General features: G+C 32.0%; 2 protein-coding genes across 2 annotated transcripts; one reads left to right on the plus strand and one right to left on the minus strand.

Annotated features, from left to right (window-relative positions):
• Positions 1-1,600: 1,600 nt before the first annotated feature.
• LOC145118494 (Mitochondrial transcription termination factor family protein) lies at positions 1,601-4,023 on the plus strand. The gene is made up of 3 exons (XM_079054197.1): positions 1,601-1,756; positions 2,395-2,462; positions 3,338-4,023. The coding sequence occupies exons 2-3, from the start codon at positions 2,397-2,399 to the stop codon at positions 3,905-3,907; spliced, it is 636 nt and encodes a 211-aa protein (XP_078910323.1). The 5' UTR covers positions 1,601-1,756; positions 2,395-2,396; the 3' UTR covers positions 3,908-4,023.
• Positions 4,024-9,960: 5,937 nt separating this feature from the next.
• Positions 9,961-10,437, minus strand: LOC145122473 (uncharacterized). The gene has a single exon (XM_079058073.1). The coding sequence runs from the start codon at positions 10,435-10,437 to the stop codon at positions 9,961-9,963; it is 477 nt and encodes a 158-aa protein (XP_078914199.1).
• Positions 10,438-19,820: the final 9,383 nt, after the last annotated feature.

The raw sequence follows: 19,820 nt of genomic DNA on the forward strand, positions 1-19,820 counted from the left end.
CGTCTGCCGAGTACGCGGGGCGTACTTAGCCTGTACGCTCAGCGTATATCATGGAAGGCTTGTACGCGCAACGTACTCACCAACCGTAGCCATCTTTCCAATTTAGCACTTAATCCATTAAGACTTAGGTCCAAACTCAGATCTGACTTCTCCAAGGTGCTTAATCACATAAAGTTGCCAACTTTATGTGCATGCATGGCTAAATGGGACTCTAGAGCTCAAAGGAGCTTAATACTTGACTTAATATATGCATGGAACCAAAACTACCATAAAGTTTTCACCTTTATGCCCAAGGAACCCATGATATATCCAGATCTACAATTTCAAGCTTCAAAAACGACTTTAACTCCCACTCATCAACCAAAAGGGTCAAAATGACCAAAAAATGAACCAAGAAGAAGATCCATGAAATGAAAAGGCAAGGTTTGGACTTTATATATCCCAAGCCACCAAAAGGAGATGCAAATGCTGGATCTCAAAGCTTTCCTTCAAAGAACAAATCTTCAAGTTTCTCCTTCTTCTTCTAGATCCATAAAACCATCCATAAAATCTCACAAGAGCTTCAAGATCACCAAACATGGGCTAGGGGTCGAATTAGGGTTTCTAGAGCATGGAGGATGGCTTAGAAATGATGACAAGAGACTAACATAAAGCTTTATATAGGGTACAACACAAAAAAGGGTTTTTCCTTACTTACCGTTGTACGCCCATCATACGAGGCCTCACACTCCCGTATCACCCTTCGCAGTACGCCAAGCGTACACCACTTTACGCCAAGCATACTGACCTCCGCAACAATACGCTTTGCGTACTCCCTTGGTACGCTCCACGTACTAGGGTCCCCTCTTAAACCCTAAAACACTCTGAAGGCCATAACTTTCTCGATCTAAGTCCGTTTCCGACGAACTTTATATCCACAGAAAGGTGACGAGAAACCCTACACTTCTAGCAACCCATCATAGCCTTAAAACTCCCGAACAAAACCCAAAATTCATAAAGAAATAAGTTAACAAATTACGATTATGCCATTGGGCTCCGAAACACCATCAAACACTCGGATCACTTAAACTTTAACACCCTCATCCAAAAAAGGCCAAATCCTTTCTTCCCCAAGATCCCAAGCCTTATGATAACTGATGATCGAGCCGCAGCCGCGGATAATGAAGCGATTCAAAACCGGGTGTTACACCCACATTGATTGTTTTAATAAATATATTTTTTAAATAACAAATAAGCAATAAAAAATCCGAATATTAAATTATAAGGGTAAGATTGTCTTTTTATAATAAGGATCAAATACACAATGAAATAAAGTTTAAAAAACCGACCGGGTTAAAAAAATAATTAGAGATAAAATACATAAATTATCCCAAAGCATATAAATCATTTGTGTAATTCACTTATTTATTTATTGTAATTCACTTATTTATTTATTGTTACTTAGATTAGATTATATAGGATATAGGTTATCCCCGATTTTTTTTTGAAACGGCAAACTAACTAATATATTCCTAAATAACCACCTATGTCTCCACCGAGACTTGAAGCCCGATTAAAAAGCAAAGTAACCGCGTGAAAATTTTGTGTGGCTTTTGTGTGTTCCTAAGCGACGCACAATACTGTTCATCTTTTTCTTGTTCTTTTGTTTAAGCCCAACTCCCCACCCTTCATTTGCTTCCGCAACAAAAACAACACGGCACCACCGGCCACCGCACCACCACCAGCAAGCCCTCCCATCATACTCAAACATCCGCAGGTACAACTAACTATTCACTCAAGATTATATTCTACCTTTATGTGTTTCTTGCAGCTTTTCGCATACTTCAGCTCCCTAAAATTTATTCTCAAACTGTCGATTAGGTTTTCCAATAATCTAATCCAAAGGAGCTGACTATTAATTGAAGTCTCTTACCCTAATCATAGTGGCTTCCTTTGAGTTAGTAATACCATTAAATCAACTACAAGTGTACAGCATACTGTGGTTGGCATTATTATAGAAATAGAATCGTGCTATGGTATAACTTAAGCAACTCGTCTGATACATGAAAGTTATCGATAAATGTGAGATTTCATATTGGGATTGGCGTTTGATGTAACTGAAGGAACTTTGACAATCATGATCCTCATAGGTTTGACTTATCCACGTGGCACCATTCCATCTATGTTTGTATGAGACTTTGTGATAACTGATATGTGATACACACTTTGACTCGTTGATTCATGTTAAGGCTAGCCTGTTTTATCAGCCTGTTATTTTGTCTTTTAAAGAAATGATCCATGCTTTGTCTTGTGTGGATCACTGAATGGTGTTTGAGTAGCTAAATCTATTCTGCCTGGAGTAGTTAGGCTAGATTATGCAGCTGATTAGGCTTCATTTTTCTGTTAATCATGCAGGAATGCTGGGAAGTTCTTTACCTTCTGCCATATTGACCATTGACTCTGGAAAAGTTTTTGTTTTTTCTGTAAGTATTCATTCTCTTGCTAGGTTGCAATTAGATGCTCTACTACACTTCCTAATCTGGCTTTCTTGATATTAAATCTTGGGAGTCTTATAGAAAATGAAAGACTAATATTAAGTACGAAGAACAAAAGGATTTTTGTAGCCAAGTTTGCATTTTTATTGAACCTATTAAGGGTGTTGATTATTAGAAATGGAAATTTCAACTTATTAATCAACAAATACTTTTGTGCATCCTTCTTGCCTCAGATGAACATTTCTCCATTTTTAATTTTATCTCTTTTCCTAATTACTAAAAAGTAAGTATTACTCCTAAATCAGTCTTCTCAAAAGTTTGCCATTACTTTTTGTAATTAGCAAATCATCCATATATAATGAAACAATAATAAATTTGATTTTACTTTTATCACCTTTAATGTAGAGGAGACTTTTTTTTAAACCTTATTGCATCATATGCTCATCAGGCTGTTGACTTTTTTTTGTATGACTGTTTGGTCCACTATGGTTAGTGGTGGTGATCTTAGGCCCATTATTTCTTCTATGGCCCAAGATTATCATGCTTTTTTTCGAGCTTTAATAATTCACATGGTTTACTTTTTAGTCTTCTGTATAGGTATTATTCTGAAAAACAGTTTTCCTCCTCCTATTCTCCACTTGCTTCATAGTTTATACTTTATACCTAGGTAGATTTTGAAAAGACCTAATTACAGTTTTGGTCCCTTGGAATATCAATCTCTTACAAATGGTCCAAAAAAGAATCTTTTTGCTTTATTCATTTCTATTTTCTAGTGCTTGTTTCCCAATTTTCTTTCATATATGAAAGCTTGAATCTAAGTCTAAACCCTAAAGGCCTAAATTATCACTACTTTTTTTTTTCAGCTGGATCTTGAATCATACTCATCAAATGCAAAATTTTCACACAGTTATCAACCTAGCAACAATAAAAAACTTTTAACAACTAAATTGACCACATCCACAAAATGGAAAATACAATCAACTCGAAGAACTCCAGAGATAATTTTAACTGAGGAAGATACAAAGACATGGGAAGCTTGTAGACAATCTCTTTCACAATTCAAATTTACAGTAGAAGAGGAGGATAAAATATTAGGAAAAGCATTCGGGTTTCTTCATTCCCCTTATTGGGGTGAAGAACGTGAAAAAGTTGTACCAAAAACCGAAGAAATTAATGCCATTTTGGATTATTTAAAGGGTTTAGGTCTTTTAGACGATGATATCTCAAAAATACTCAAGAAATTTCCCGAGGTTGTTGGGTGTAGCCTTGAAAATGAGGTGAAGGTGAATATTCAAGTTCTTGAAAAACTATGGGGAATAAAAGGAAAATCATTAAAGAATTTGCTTCTTCGTAATCCAAAAGTATTGGGTTATATTGTGGATTGTAAAGGAGATTGTATGGCACTCTGCACTCGGTGTTGGGTTCGGTTTTAATTTCAAGATTTTTGTAATTTAAGTGTATACCTTTTATTTGTAACTTGTAATTAATATAGTTTGTTCATTGAACTTATATAGTGAAAATACAAAATAATATAAAATATTTGTACACATTATTTAGCGCCCATTTGTTAGACAGACAGATTGTACTGTGTTTGATGTGTGTGTTTGATGTGTATTGGACTGAAACTGTCAATTGGACAATCCAAAAAGGTAAGGATAGAGACACGTTTTCGTGCTCTTTTGTGCAGGGGCGGACGCAAGATTTTACAGTAGGGGTTGCACAGGAGAGTTAGGGGTTTGCACGGTAGTAGAAAAAATAAAATTTTCAAAAATTTTCGAAAAATTTTCCACTGCGGCCGGAAAACTTAGGGGTTGCCGGTGCCACCGTGGACCACCCCTGCTTTTGTGATTTTAGGGTTGAATGCAAAGTGAAATGTTGTAATATGAAGAAATGAAAGTTTGATGTTATTATAAACAAATTAATGAAAGCATGTTGTTATTTTTTTCATTTAACATTTGTTATAATCGACACTCGACACGTTTGAGTTATTGCGTTTTGCGTATATCTTTTTTTTATCGATATATGTTTAACGTGTAGCGGAAAAGTTTATTTGGTGTATCTTTGATGTGTGTGGTGATCTTGAAGGTTGGCAATTGTATTTTGGATTTTGTTGGGATATTTCTAAATGATAGTAGGTCCTCAAGGATACCATTATACAAGTAGGGAACGTAAGTGTCCCAAGTTTTTGCCATTTTAGATGTTTGATAAGACACTACACTTTTTCTCTTTAGAGTAAATTACACGAATGGTCCCTATGGTATGGGGTAATTTGCGCGTTTGGTCCCTTATTTTTTTAACTCGGGAGGTCCCTATTATTTGTTTTAGTTATGCACTTGGTACATACTGTTTGTTTTTGTTACGCGTTTGGTCCTTGTCTTACCTAAAAAGACTATTATTTAAATAGGGAAAAATTATGGGGTGGGTAAGGTAAGGTGAGGGGGGTGGGGTGGGGTTAGGGGTGTGTTTATTTAAATAAATTAAAAAATCAAGGGCAAAATAGTCTTTTTAGGTAAGACAGGGACCAAGTGCGTAACAAAAACAAACAATAGGGACCTTCCGAGTTAAAAAAATAAGTTAGGGACCAAACGCGCAAATTATCCTAAACCATAAGAACCATTCGTGTAATTTACTCTTCTCTTTATCATATGCTACTCTTAATATAACATTATATTAGTGGATTATCTATTATTAAAAATCAATTTGGTAACATATTATTATATCGTTACCATAATCAAATGGTTTAGTGATGATCCGTTGAGATTAAACACTGCTAAATAGAGCGGTTTCAAGTTAGAATATGAAAAGTACAAAAATAAAGTAAAATTGGAACATGAAGAACATGAGGGGAAGATGCACCGAACGAATGACGCATAGTGTCTAGTAGTGCAATATAACAAAGTGTAGTACAATGAGTGATACATCATGTAGTATTAGTGGAAAACATAACGACAAAAACAACTAAAAGCATCAAGAATCCATAATCTAAATAACTTTTTCTTTTCTTATGTTAGTTTTAACTAATTTTATTTGATAAAACCTACCTTCATAAATCTTTTTCAAAATAAATATATGTTTTCTTTTAACAGTTGGCAATGATTTTCATTTTTTTTGAACAACTGAAATTTCCAAGTATTTAAAGTTAGAAAAATGCTAACAAATAATTACAAAGGAATTGTCAAAATTGGGTTTAATAACTAGGCTTCCCTATTAATACTTATTTTTCTATTATAATACACAAATTAATTATAAGAACAGTCAATAAAACTATCAATTAACGAACTCCTTCGAACATATGAAACCATTTGTTTAGATGTTTTATAAACAATTGCTTTAATTTGTGTATTTTAAATGTCAAAAAGTTTAAAAGCAAACAATAGTTGTCGTCAATGTTTAAACAAATAGAAGGATTGATAATTATATTTGTAGTTTTTCAACTTTTCCTTTTTCTTTCTCTCAAATTTTGACTTTTGAAAAAACCAAATTGAAATCGATCAAACCAAATTGTAAATCAAATGCTTCATATCAAAATTAATCCAATTTAAAATATTTGGATTTGTATTTTGAAAACCAAAATCAAACTAACACCAGTAATCAAAACAATATATTTTTAAATGGAACAAATTACTTTCACAGTAAACCGTGTAAAAAAAGATCAAATGTGTACACATGTTATAGTTTTTACCATATCAAGTCATTAAACCATTAGAGAAATAGTTAGACAAGATGTTGGCGAGCAAATTGCGCTTTTTGAACATCTAAGATGATTTGAATGATAATCATATATATAAAAAAATTATCAAATGCGCAAACGAAGCATAATTGCTTACCCTATAAAGTTATCAGACTATAAAAATGTAAGCGATTAAAATCTATTTGTCTTTATTTGCTTGTGTATGAGAGTAAAGATAATTCCAGATGCCGAAAAAACACATACCACTTATTTGGAGATTACTAATCGATATGAATAACAACACCCTAAAAATAAGTCTATCATAACTATTATTTTAACTGTATAGTTATTTGTTAAAATGTCAAGTGTTTTTAAATAATTAAAACAGTTCTTTAAAAAAATTTCTACATTTTTCATAAACACATAAGTGTGGTAAAACTTATACATCCATCTACTATTCGTTTTCCTATATATGTAGTACAACCAAACAACATTTGCTTATTAAAATTTAAAATCATGATGGTGGTGGTGGTGGACTACAATACAAGTACCAAACTCTACTCCAACTCCCACCCTCCAAAATAGTTGACGTGATGGGCATTGAAACTCTGTTGACCATAGACTTTAAAATTCTATTTTCTTTGGATTATAAAAGGGTATATTATAGGATGATTTATATAAACTTCCAATGTAGTTGTTAAGTCTAACAAAATAAAGAAACTAATGGCTGGCGGCAGCAGCCTAAAAATGAACGGCTTGAATAACATAATCAAAAATATATTCTTTTAATAGAGTTCAAAACAGACAAAGGTATTTTTGACAAAATTTAAAGTTATAGTTTTTATTTGTTTAGAACTTTCTGTCAAAATTAGATTGATGTTTTTGAAAAATGTAAAATAACATAACCATAAACGCTAAAAACCGAAAACTACTAAAAATTAAATATTGTCAGAAACTAACTAGGGTCGAACGGTATGCTCATCACGAGAGCTATTTGTGGCCAGGTAACATGTGCACCACAGCCATGCACACCATCCCCATCAACACAATCATTGTTCTTGTGGTGTTTACCACAGAATGCAACGGGCGAATGACATTGAAGAGGGTAGATTTTCAAGGCTAGAACATTGAACATTTTTCCTATAAATAACCCCAATTTACTAATTTTCACATTATTTTTTTTTCTTTCTCTACTACACAAACCACAATATATTCATATACAATTTCTTACTCCCTACTATATGGAACAACTCCTAAAACCATCAAACTTTCAAACCTAACAACCTTAGGTGGAAAATGAAGAAACCGTTTTAGCCTATGTTTGGATTCCGGTGTCTGAAAACCCCTTCAAACGCAGAGAAACATTGGTGACAACCTATTCTAAGCTACTTCCACCCGATGGAATGAGTAAATTTCTTTATCAACATCTTGACGAGCGTTCGTCAAAATGATGTGATATAAGGTTAAAAATAATCGAATTCAACGGCGCTTAGAACGACCTCAAAAACACACATCCAAATAAAAGTAACGGATCTGATGTCATCGATGCGATGCTAGAACAATACCAAAAATCCAACGTAACCATAAACATTTTTCGTATATCAATGTTTGGTATGAGTTGTGTAATTGTCCGAAATTATTTCCGTGGTGACATGCATATGCTGAAGATGAAAATTAAATTTTGTAGTAATTTTCCTTATGTTTAAATTAATGTAACATTTTTTCCTAATATGTAATTTTCCTTTTTATTAAAAATAAATGGAATATGTTAATTTTAAATAAAAAAATCTAGTATTTTATTCTTTAAATTATTTGTTTTTTAGTGAAAATTATGATGTAGTGTGATGGACAAAGTAAATGTAGCTTGGATGTGTGTGACGAGGGCTATGATCTAATAGTTAGAAACTGTCAAATGGTCTTCAAAAATAACTTTTCATGTAAGTTTTATCTAACTAGAAATATACCTCACCCACATGGCCACATTCACATGAAAAGGTCTTATCTGACAGACTATTTGATAGTTAGAACTTTTATTTTTGATGGCATTGCATAGAACTAATCTATAAAAATAGATATAAGATTTTATAATATATAAAATAACATAAAACCTCTAATCTATAAAAATAGATATACGCTTTTATAATATATAAAATAACATAAAACCTAAAAATTATAAAACGAAAAACACTAAAAAGTTAAACATCGTTTTATGTTAAAATCATCTGTACTTATTTGCTTTGAAAACATTATGATTTATTGATGTTCTGTCGATCCTAAAAGCAATCGAGAGGACATGCACAAATAACAAATACTAACATTTAACAATTAATCATATTGTTTAAACATTGTGAGGTGTCCTTGTGTTGTGGTAGGAGTGGCAACTCGCAAGTTGGCAGCCCTGTCCCACATGGCTTATCGTCAAATTGCTACCCTTTTTGTGACCCAATAATACAAAATATCACATGCATTTTACAACATCACATGCCATTTAAATATTCCTCTTAAATATTGATTTAAACGTATCATGTAAAAAGATCTTGTTCTTGTTTATTAAACACCTAATAAATTTATTTATTAACGATCACTATAATATAATTTAAGATTCATAGCTTCACTAAATCATTCGTACTTAAACACAATGCATAGAAGATGACTCACAACTTTACGGATTTTTGCAACTTTTGAAACGTTTGAACTTTTGGAACGGATAAACCAAATAAAACCATTTTATTTGATAAGATTGGTTCGCAGTCTAATAAAAAACACTAAACTTAAAAGTATGGGTTAATTGTATAGTCCCATCATTGCTATTTCCGCTTTGTATTGTGTTTCTTATCTATCACTTAATTTGTTGGGCCTTTTATAAAATATCTGATATGTTTCAAAAAGAATGTATAATATAAGATATGGACACCTTTGGCTTTGTCAACCCTTAAACCTGAAAGCATTGCAACGAACCTCTGAAATCTTTCATTCGATTAAGGTATATATGTCATGGTGTTTCTGTAAAACTCTTCACTTTAATTTAGTTACTATTTTTCACATTACTTACCTTGTTCGTGTATAATAGGATAGATGGGTTGATCAGTGTTGATGTTTAGTACCCTTGAAGTATGACGACCCCGTAGAAATAACGTAGAATATCGAAAATGATATATTGCTTTTTATTCCGAAAAACAATGTTAACCTTTTAAAATATATATCTTTTATTTTTAAAGATATATGTATATATATGATTTTACCTTTGGAGAAAAAAGAAGGTTAAATTCACAAGATGAACACGTGAACCCCTGTTACTCCACATGCAACACTTAACTCCATTGATTATTGGCCTAAAAAACTGCACATTCTCTCTCTCTCTCTCAACCCCCCCTCCCTCCCGGTGGATTTGTAGGTGGAATAAAGTCATACGATTTTAAGTGGACATACAAAATTCGAATCAAAATTTCAAAATTTGAATACGAAAATATATTGATTAGTATTAGGAATAAAATTATTACGAAACAATCTCATTTAGACATGGTGGTTATTTTACAAATTCATTAAAAAGTTGTTAAATTAAATAATATGCCATTTTGATGGTCATTTATGTGATTATTCCTTTAGTTCAATTCTTATGTTTACTTAAAACAAACAATTATTGTAAAATTCGTATGATTGCTAAAAGATATCAATTGGATGAAAACAATTTTTATTCAAATATATACATGCAAAGGATAAAAATACAAGAACATTTTTTTATTAAACTTAAAGACATAAACCTTAATCAAATCGTTGGCTTATTTTACCGACGGTTAATTTGGTCTGTATCAGTCGTTACAAATAACATGTAGACGATCGCCGCCGGAAAACAATAGATTCAGAAACAGCACACGTTCTTTTACATGAAGAATACATACTCACCACAAATCCAGATCGGTCAACGGATGGAAGCTTTGAGCTCTTTCTTAAACCATTGACCTCGAATTCTTTATCTTTGGAACACTCGATGAAGGCTGCAAAAAACGGGTCTTTTCTGAAATTCTGACTGCTGCTACTCTTCTTCATCGTCGGCGACTGATGGGTGGCGTGACTGGATGGTGGCAGGGGGAGGAGATGCTGAGTTAAATTGCTTTTCTTGTATGTGTTCTTTTTCGGGATTCCGGGAAATTGCTCCCAAGAAAAGGGGATACCAAGATATCGAATTGGAGTGGATGGGATAGGAGTTGTGACAGAAGAATCATCGGATATCGAGTCTGAGAACGTGAAAGATTTGCTCCGGCGAGAGTGTCGCTGGATATCCGTTGAGGCCATTAATTCTTCTTTGGTTGAACTAGAGACAAAAGCTCCCAACTTTTGTGTTTCTTCTCGTGTTATATATATAGGTTCATTTGAGACCATGTTAATTTTGTGAGACCGTGAGACCAAATCTAAAAATAATTTTAAAATGCAAAATAAAATGAAAAATCTAAAAATTCTTTTTTTAATTATTATTTTCGGAACTTTGTTTACCTAAAAAAAATAAAAAAATAAAAAAAAATTACCGTTTTTTTTTAAAATACGTGAAATATTCTAATAGAATATTACACTGTACACATTCTAATGTGATTTTTAGAATGTTAGAATATTCTACTAGATTTGTCAGATATGTAGAATATTCTAATATTCTATTAGAATATGTAAAAAAATGTATTTTATTTATTTATTTTGGTATTTTTTTTATTTTTTTTGGAAAATATATATTTCGAAAATAATATTGGAAAAAAAATTCGAAAATTTTCAATTATTTTGCATTTTAAAAATGTTTTTGTTTTATCTGCTAAATGAGTGGCTAGGATTGCGTCACACGGTCTCACAAAATTAAGTCGTCTCACATGAACCTAACCCTATATATATATATATATATATATATATATATATATATATATATATATATATATATATATCACAAAATTAGGTCGTCTCACATGAACCTAACCCTATATATATATATATATATATATATATATATATATATATATATATATATATATATATATATATATATATAGGAACATTTGAGAATTCATATTTTCCCGAGAACCCAAGAACTAAAAGTCATTCGTTAGATCAAAAAAAAAGGATGGTCAAGATGCTTTGTGACATTTTTGTAAATAAATGAGAAACTAATGAACGGGGGTACTGAAACAAAATTGAATTGGGGGTATTTTAGGGATATAGATATTGACCCTGTTTAGAGAACGTCAATCCAGACGCCTTGTTCCAAGTTTTGAAGATGATACCTTCTGGTGGATGATTTCTCTGTAAACCCTTACATGACTGCCATGGAGTTCGTCAATCTCCCCTAGAAACCACATCACCGCCATCACCTCCTGTAAGACCTACACCATCGCCATCGTCTCCTATAAATTGACGATCTCTTCTCCTTCCTCCCTACATCGGTCTACTACTCTTCCAGTCAAAGATCTTCCACATCAGCCTCTTTCCCTCTCCATCGACCATCAACAATTCATCATTAATCACACGGTGAAGGTAATTTTCTTCTGATCATTGAATTTTCTAGTTTTTGTTCGGTTCCTAAGATCCAAAAATGACAGCTAGGGCATATATCAGGTTTCAAAGTTTTGAAATCTCTACCTTGCTTTCTGCATATATCACGTTTCAATTGATCGATTTCGTTCCATGGATCAATTGATCTAATCCATGCCTGAGTCTCCTTTATGGCGACGCACCTGCACCTCACTCACTCTCACTTCTTCCTCCCTTCTTACAAACTCCTCTTAACCGCCGCTCCAGAACCTCGCCTTTGTCAATTCGGCGTCCGTCACCGCCGCTGCCTCCTCGTCACAGATTGTGCTTCTTCACCGAATGAAACAAGGTTTGCAATTTGTTGCTTCATTTTCAATTGCATGTGTCTCTGTATGTATTTGTTCGTGTTGATTTTTTTTACCTAATTCGAGGTTCGTTAAACGAATTTTGTGCTTTAGAGTTGCCAGTAGGAAACCGGCGAGGACCAATGCAGATCTCTGCAACGATTTACGGGAATTTATGTCTGATGCTGGGTTTCCTGACGGACATGTTCCTTCTTTGAAGGAGCTTTCGCACCATGACAAGTTTAGTTTCTGTAGCATTATATTACTCTTCTTTATTTCCAATTCCTTGTTCTGCACTTGAATACATGTCTGCTGATATGTATGCTTTACTTATCATGGAAAACATTCCTGATACTAGAAATTGCTTGCATCCTTAGTAACAAATGGTTAGTAGGAATCAGTCAAAAAAAATTAGTAGAGCTGTGACATGATATGAGGGTGTTTATAAATTTTTCTGTAAGGAAAATCACTTCTTACCTGGGTAATCATGGAGATTCAATGGGAATTTATCATATTGGCTTAAGAAATCTGTATATCATTTGATTTCAGGTCTATCCTCACACTGTATTAAAACATACATTTCATTAGAAAGAAAATTATATGCTTTATGGAAATGGCTTCTACTTGTTGAGAATTTTTTTGAATTATTCTTTTGTTCTTACATTACTATATAGGCAAGATCTTGCGAACCTTGTGAGAAGAAGAGGATACAAACTTATTAAAGAGCTTCTTGCAGCCTCACAAGAGGTCAAAGTCAATGATTTTAATGTAGATGAGAGCTTGACTGATAATCAGGAAAATACCAATACTGAAGAAGATGAATCAACATGTGTTTTTTTTTCTTTTCACTTTTTACAGCATGGAATAAAGTTAAACTCAAAACTCTTCTTATTAAATCATTTGTATTAAAAAGATTTAGATGAGAATGGAACAAAGTTGGCTGAAGTTGTGTTGTTGTCGAATGAAGAGACTTCCACTAAACCATGAATCTACTAATGAAATGAAGGTATGATTTTTTTTATCTGTTTTACGTTTTTGCTAACAAACATGAATCTACAAATGTTGCTAAAATTCAGAATTCAGCTTCAGGGTTCAAAAGATGGGCAATAAAATGTCCATTTATCAGATATTGTGATTTACATGTGCATCACTTGTGATTCACATGTGAATCACTTGTGACACATGTGAATCATTTGTGATTTACATGTGAATCACATGTAAATCATCTTAATTTTTTTTCTAACCATATAGTTTATTTTAATTGTTTCTATATTGAGCTTCATGGATCACTTGTGATTTACATGTGAATCACTTGTGACACATGTGAATCATTTGTGATTTACATGTGAATCACATGTAATTCACGTGTAAATCATCTTAATTATTTATTTTTTCTAACCATATAGTTTATTTTAATTTGTTTCATTTTAGAAATATATCACAAGTGAATCACATATGAATTACATGTGATTTACATGTAAATCACAAATTAATCATATGTAATTCACAAGTAAACACAAGTGATTCACATATGAATTACATGTGATTCACATGTAAATCAAATGTAATTCACATGTAAATCACAAGTGAATCACATATGAGTTATTGGTTATTCATATGTAATTTACATATAAATCATATGTAATTCACATATGAATTACATGTGATTCATATGTAAATCACAAGTAAATCACATACGAATTACCAAATGTAACTCACAAGTAAATTTCATATGAATTACATGTGATTCACATACAAATCACAAGTGAATCACATATGAATTGCGTCTATATACACACATGTGTTTTTGTGAGTTTTTATTGCATTAATCAATTTTTTTTTATTTTTCTTGTAGATTTGGAAGAATTTGTGGAAAATATTGACGAGGTGAAAAATAATAAAGTAAAGAAAATATGGAAATCTTGACACGAAAACATGAAAATGCTTTAAAATTTTGTAGTATTTTTTGTTTTTTATATTTTATTTTGTATCGAATAAAATACTTTTATTATTGTGTTTATAGATTATTAAATAAAAATGAATTTTTTATATGATTACTTACGAATATTATAGTATAAGAAAGATGCATATATGTACTTGAAAAATATGTATATATGCACCTAAAACGTTAATTTTTTTTTTTAAAAAAAATTAGGTTTTTTTTTTTAAAATGTTCTAGTTTTTTTTTTAAATTTATTGATTTTAAAAAATTTACTTTTTTAGAAAAATGCAGTTTTTTTTTTTAAAAAATGCAATTTTTTTTTGATAAAATTGCAGTTTCTTTTAAAAAAATGCAGTTTTTTTTTTGAAAAAAATGCAGTTTTTTTGAAAAAAATAATTGCAAATTTTTAAAAAAAATATTATTTTTCAATTAAAAAATGAAAAAATATCCATTTTTTTATATAAATTTTGAAATTTGATTTATTATGTTAATTTTTAGAACTTTTTATTAATATTTCCAATAACAAAAAAAATTAAACATTAAATGAGATCGGTAAGATGACGATCATGTCCTTAATGAATTAGTTTTGATCCAACGCTCCACTTTTAATTCTCGGGTTCTCGGGAAACTATGAGTTTTCAACCGATCTCAACCCTATATATATATATATATATATATATATATATATATATATATATATATATATATATATATATATATATATATATATATATATATATATATATATATAGAGAGAGAGAGAGAGAGAGAGAGATGATCATTTGAAACCGAGTAAATTACACGAATCGTCCCTCGTCCAGGTGTCAAAATGCACGTTTAGTCCTTATTTTCAAAAATTAACCCGGACCGTCCCTCGTTTGGTTAAAAGTTGTGTGTTTCATCCCACCAGACATAAAAAGACAATTTTGCCCTTATTTATTTATTTTATGATTTATTTTCCATTTAATTGTTATTTATTAATTATTTATTATAAAAACAATTATTTATTTCCTTTAATAAAAGAAAGACTCAAAACCCTTAAACGGATCATCTCCGTCCCCCCATTTCTTCTTCAGTGCGTCATCTTCACTGCATACCCTCACCGGACCAGGTCACAAGTCCATTGGAGAAAGGGAGATTCAAATCAGAGAACCAGATTAAACACAGATCGTCTCCACCAATGGCCATCCTCTACGTGTACAACCTCTTTCCCACCATGTATAACCTCCTCCTAAAACCACCAGTCGAATTCTAACTGGGGTGGCGATAGACGACATGAGAAGAGATTATTGGTGGTGGTGATGCATTATCTGAAACCCCCAAAGTGAAATCCTTCATGAACCCCCAAATTTCTCGATTTGAGACCACACATCTCCTTCCGATTTCTCAAAACCCTAGCGCACGGGTGGCGATGGCGACATTCTATTTGCTCTCTGTCTCTGTCTCTCTCTCTCTCTCTCGCATTAACAAACACACACAAGGTGTGTTTTTGTTTTGTGTTTCACTGATCAAGAAGAAGAATGAGGAAACAGATGGCGATAAAGGGTCAAGGGTTTTAGGAAAAAATCAAGTGAGATGAGAGGGAAAGACACCAATGTGTATATTTTAGGTTTTCAAAAGGATCGACCACCATTTTTGATTTCTAGAACGATTTTGAGATTTTTGAAACAATTTTCAGTTTCTAGAATCATTTGGGTTACAATTTTCAGATTATTGATTTTTGATTTTTGATTTTTGGAGAAGAGCTTATCGGGAGAGGACGATAAGGAGTGGGTGTGCACATTTTCGGTGGTGCACCATTTTCCGGTGGTGGTGCCGGTGGTTAAGTATTCAGCATAAAAGGAAAAAAAATATTTTTGGTTTAAAGTTGGATGGACCACAATTTTAATTAAAATATTTTTCAATATCTAAAAATCATGAGAAATGTTAAAAATAAATAAAAAATAAAATTGATAAGGGCATTATAGTCATTTCATGTCTCGTGAGGTATTAGGCATGTAAATTTAAACTAAGGAGGGATGAAGAATGCAACTTTTAACTAAACGAGGAACGGTCCGAGTTAATTTTTAAAAATAGGGAATTGACGTGCATTTTGGCACCTAAACGAGAGACGATTTGTGTAATTTACTCTTTGAGAACCTATAGTTTCCTGATAACCCGAGAACTAAAAGTGGAACGTTAGATCAAAACTTTTAATTGTAGATCAAACATGACATATTTGTAATTATTAACAATTTCATTGGTAACATTGACTTTTTACAATGAATTACAAGGGTAGTTAAGGAATAAAAATTAAATACCTAATAATTAATCAAAATTAATTTTGAAATTACAACTCTCTCTCTCTCTCTCTCTCTCTCTCACCGTCTTTCTCTCTCCCTCATGTTCATCTTTATCCCAGATTTAGAGATGAAAACAGATAAATCAAAGGTTTACAATACCTTTCAGTCGATCTCTCCTTAAAGCACCAATTATCTATCTCACACACATCTTCATCTCGTCTCATTCTTATTGTCGTCTTCAGTCGCCGAAGTGTATCACCTCCACCTTTGCTCCTCCACACTCCTGTGAGTCACCAATTGTCTCGTTGCCGTTGATTTTCCCTAAAACGCTAGTTATATCTCTGATTCCTTATCTACCACCGTATATCTGGAATAAAAGTGGTTGTCTTCAATCGCACCGTCATTTTCACCATCGTCTTCAATCGTCGGACCGCATCTGCTCTTCCACAATTCTGAATCGTTGATTTGACCTAAAACATTGTCGATGTCTCTCATTCCTTATCGATTGCAGTTGGTTTGGAATAGAAGTGGCAAAATTATCTAATCAAAGTTGCTTCGTGAATACACTCAACTTCGATCATCAGGTATCATTAATCCATACCTGCTTGTATTATTCAGTTTTTAATTAGGTATGAAATCGATTAATCTGTAGAATTATCTCTCTTCTTTCATCTAAATTGATACTCTTCATATTTGATTGATTTAACTAAGGTTTCTGTAACAATGTGTGGATTTAACTAAGTTTTCTATAACAATGTGTAGCTAAAATTCTTTGAATTCTGATTCATTTTCATGCGTTGTTTGTTTTGGTTCAAGTTATGAGGAAATAACTTGATTTCGATGAAGAATTCCTGTTGGAATAGGATGAATGTAAGGAAGTTGTGACTTTTAAATTTGTGTTTTCCTAATGAGCTATGCATATGCACTTGTATGGTTACTGTTGATAACTTCACATATAGAAAAACCACTCTGATTAAGGTCTATGGATTTGAACTTTTCATTTCTCCAACCTTTCATTGATGGATTGAAAAAACTAACTGATCGATGGTTTTGTAAAATTTGTGCTTATTCTGATTGTATAGTGTAGAAAGCTTTGTTTTTGTTACAGTAACATTCAGTTGTATACTTGTATATATTTATGTTGGAGTTTTTGTAGCAAAAAATAATACTCAAAGATCAAACTTCATTTCCATATACATCTATTTTCCTTGAGTTCATTGTCACTTTTAGGTGCAGTTTTAGGTGTTGCTTTGGGTCTTTTAGATTCAAAGTTTGATGCTATTTCTATCTATTGATCCAAACTACACTGCCATTTTTGGGTGCTTCAGTGGGGTTTTCTCCTAATAATTCAGTCTTATTCAAGTTATCCATGGTTTTGAAGATGATTAGGCTTTGTTTTTTCAATGTGTGGATTCATCTAAATTGATTCACATATAATTCACATATGAATCGCATGTAATTCACATGTAAATTACATGTGATTCACGTGTAAATCACATGTAAATATGTGATTTACATGTGAATTACATGTGATTCACATGGAAATATGTGATTCACATGTGAATTATATGTGATTTACATGTGTTTCATATGTGAATTACATGTGATTTACAAGTAAATCACGTGTAATTCACATATGAATCACATGTAAATCACATATTTACATGTGATTTATATGCAATTCACGTGTAAATTACATGTAAATATATGATTTACATGTGATTCACATGTAAATCAAATATAATTCACATGTAAATCACATATTTACATGTGATTCATGTGTAAATCACATGTAAATATGTGATTTACATGTGAATTACATGTGATTCACATGGAAATATGTGATTTACATGTGAATTATATGTGATTTACATCTGATTCATATGTGAATTCTATGTGATTTATATGTAAATCACGTGTAATTCACATATTTACATGTGGTTTATATTTGAATCACAAGTGAATCACATATGAATTCTATATGCACACATGCAAATTATGTGAGTATTGTACGTTAATTATTATTATTTTTTTAAATTTTCTTATGAATTTCACATATTAATCTTAAAAGATACAATCACATGTCAATATCACATTATATAATCAAATGTGAATCTTACATGATACATATATATGCATCTTTGTGAGTGTTCTTACATTAATCATTTTTTAATTTTTTTTTGTAGATTTGGAAGAATTAGTGGAAAATACTGAAGAAGTGAAAAGTGATAAATTGAAGAAAATATGAAAATCTTGACATGAAGACATTAAACGCTTTATAATTTTGTAGCATTTTTTGTTTTTTATATTTTATTATCGAATAAAATATTTATACTATTGTGTTTTTTTTGTTAGTAACTAAAAAATGAGTTTTTTTTTATGATTTACTTACGAATATTATAGTATAAGACATATATGCACTTGAAAAAAATATGCATAAATGCACCTAAAACGTTGAGTTTTTGGTTAAAAAATTATAGTTTTTTTTTTTTTTAAATTTACTGTTTTTTTAAAAAATTGTAGCTTTATATATATATATATATATATATATATATATATATATATATATATATATATATATATATATATATATCTCCTCTTTCTCTCTCTCTCTCTCTCTCTCTCTCTCTCTCTTCTTGCTTTCTTACTCAGTCGATACTCGATAACAAGTCATAAATCCATGGACGCTCTTTCCCTCACACCGCCATTTTCGTCCTCATCTTGGCCACCTCTGTCAATTGAAGATCCGAACGAAGAAGTTGATATGAGATGTGTTGTATGACGAAGTTGGGGATGAGGTTGATGATCCGTACCTCATCGTTGGGGATTTTGTTAAAGAGTGGCCACCTAGGGTTTGCGGGGGGTTGAAATCTTCACTCTCCTCTGTAAGAGAGCATTCTTTTTTCTCTGGAGTTGGACAAACCCTTGATCATTCATCCAGAAAACACCATCGTTTGGAATCCATGGCCACATCCGTCGTCCACATAATGGTGAGAGAGATCTCTCCTTCCTTCCTCACACCATTACATCGCCTCCCGGATCATATTCTTCCTTGACGCCTCTTTTCTACATCGAGATCTAGATCCACAATCATCTAGATATCATCGTAGCTATCGTCAATCGATGTAAAATCCGAAATCCTCCAACAATCCAAGTTTCACTGTCGCGGATTATCAACGAAGGTACGATGTGGCGTTCAAGGATTAAAACTAATTTTATTTATGTTAACATTTACAAAATTATTATATCTGAAATCAACGATTCAATAGATGGAATGGTTTCGCCCACACTAAACCTTATCGATACCTTACAAGAAGGAACTCCAATCGGAGGAGATCAACGAGCATCGAAATTCGGGGCTCTGAGATGTAGTTATTCGTGAAACATTCATCGATCTTAGGTAAGTGTCTTCTCTCCTGATTCTTAGGTTGATATTTTGTTATTTAATTTCATGTTGCTCATGGAGTCCCTATCCATTCATAGTATAACAATTTCATCTTTGATTGGAAACAGTAGAATAATTCCATTTTATTGTCTTTAAATGTTTGATTTAGAACAAGCTTTAGGAGATAGTAACAATAATAAAAAAAACAAGACTAA

This window comes from Lactuca virosa, chromosome 6 (genome assembly GCF_052849685.1).
Source record: "Lactuca virosa cultivar CGN04683 chromosome 6, Lactuca_virosa_CGN04683_v6, whole genome shotgun sequence".
Classification (NCBI taxonomy): Eukaryota; Viridiplantae; Streptophyta; class Magnoliopsida; order Asterales; family Asteraceae; genus Lactuca; species Lactuca virosa.

Coding starts and splice junctions, on each gene's coding strand:
- LOC145118494 (XM_079054197.1), top strand. CDS start 2,397: ATGCTGGGAAGTTCTTTACCTTCTGCCATATTGACCATTGACTCTGGA. Junction 2,463..3,337: donor GAAAAGTTTTTGTTTTTTCT/GTAAGTATTCAT, acceptor TTTTTTTTTCAG/CTGGATCTTGAATCATACTC.
- LOC145122473 (XM_079058073.1), bottom strand. CDS start 10,437: ATGGCCTCAACGGATATCCAGCGACACTCTCGCCGGAGCAAATCTTTC.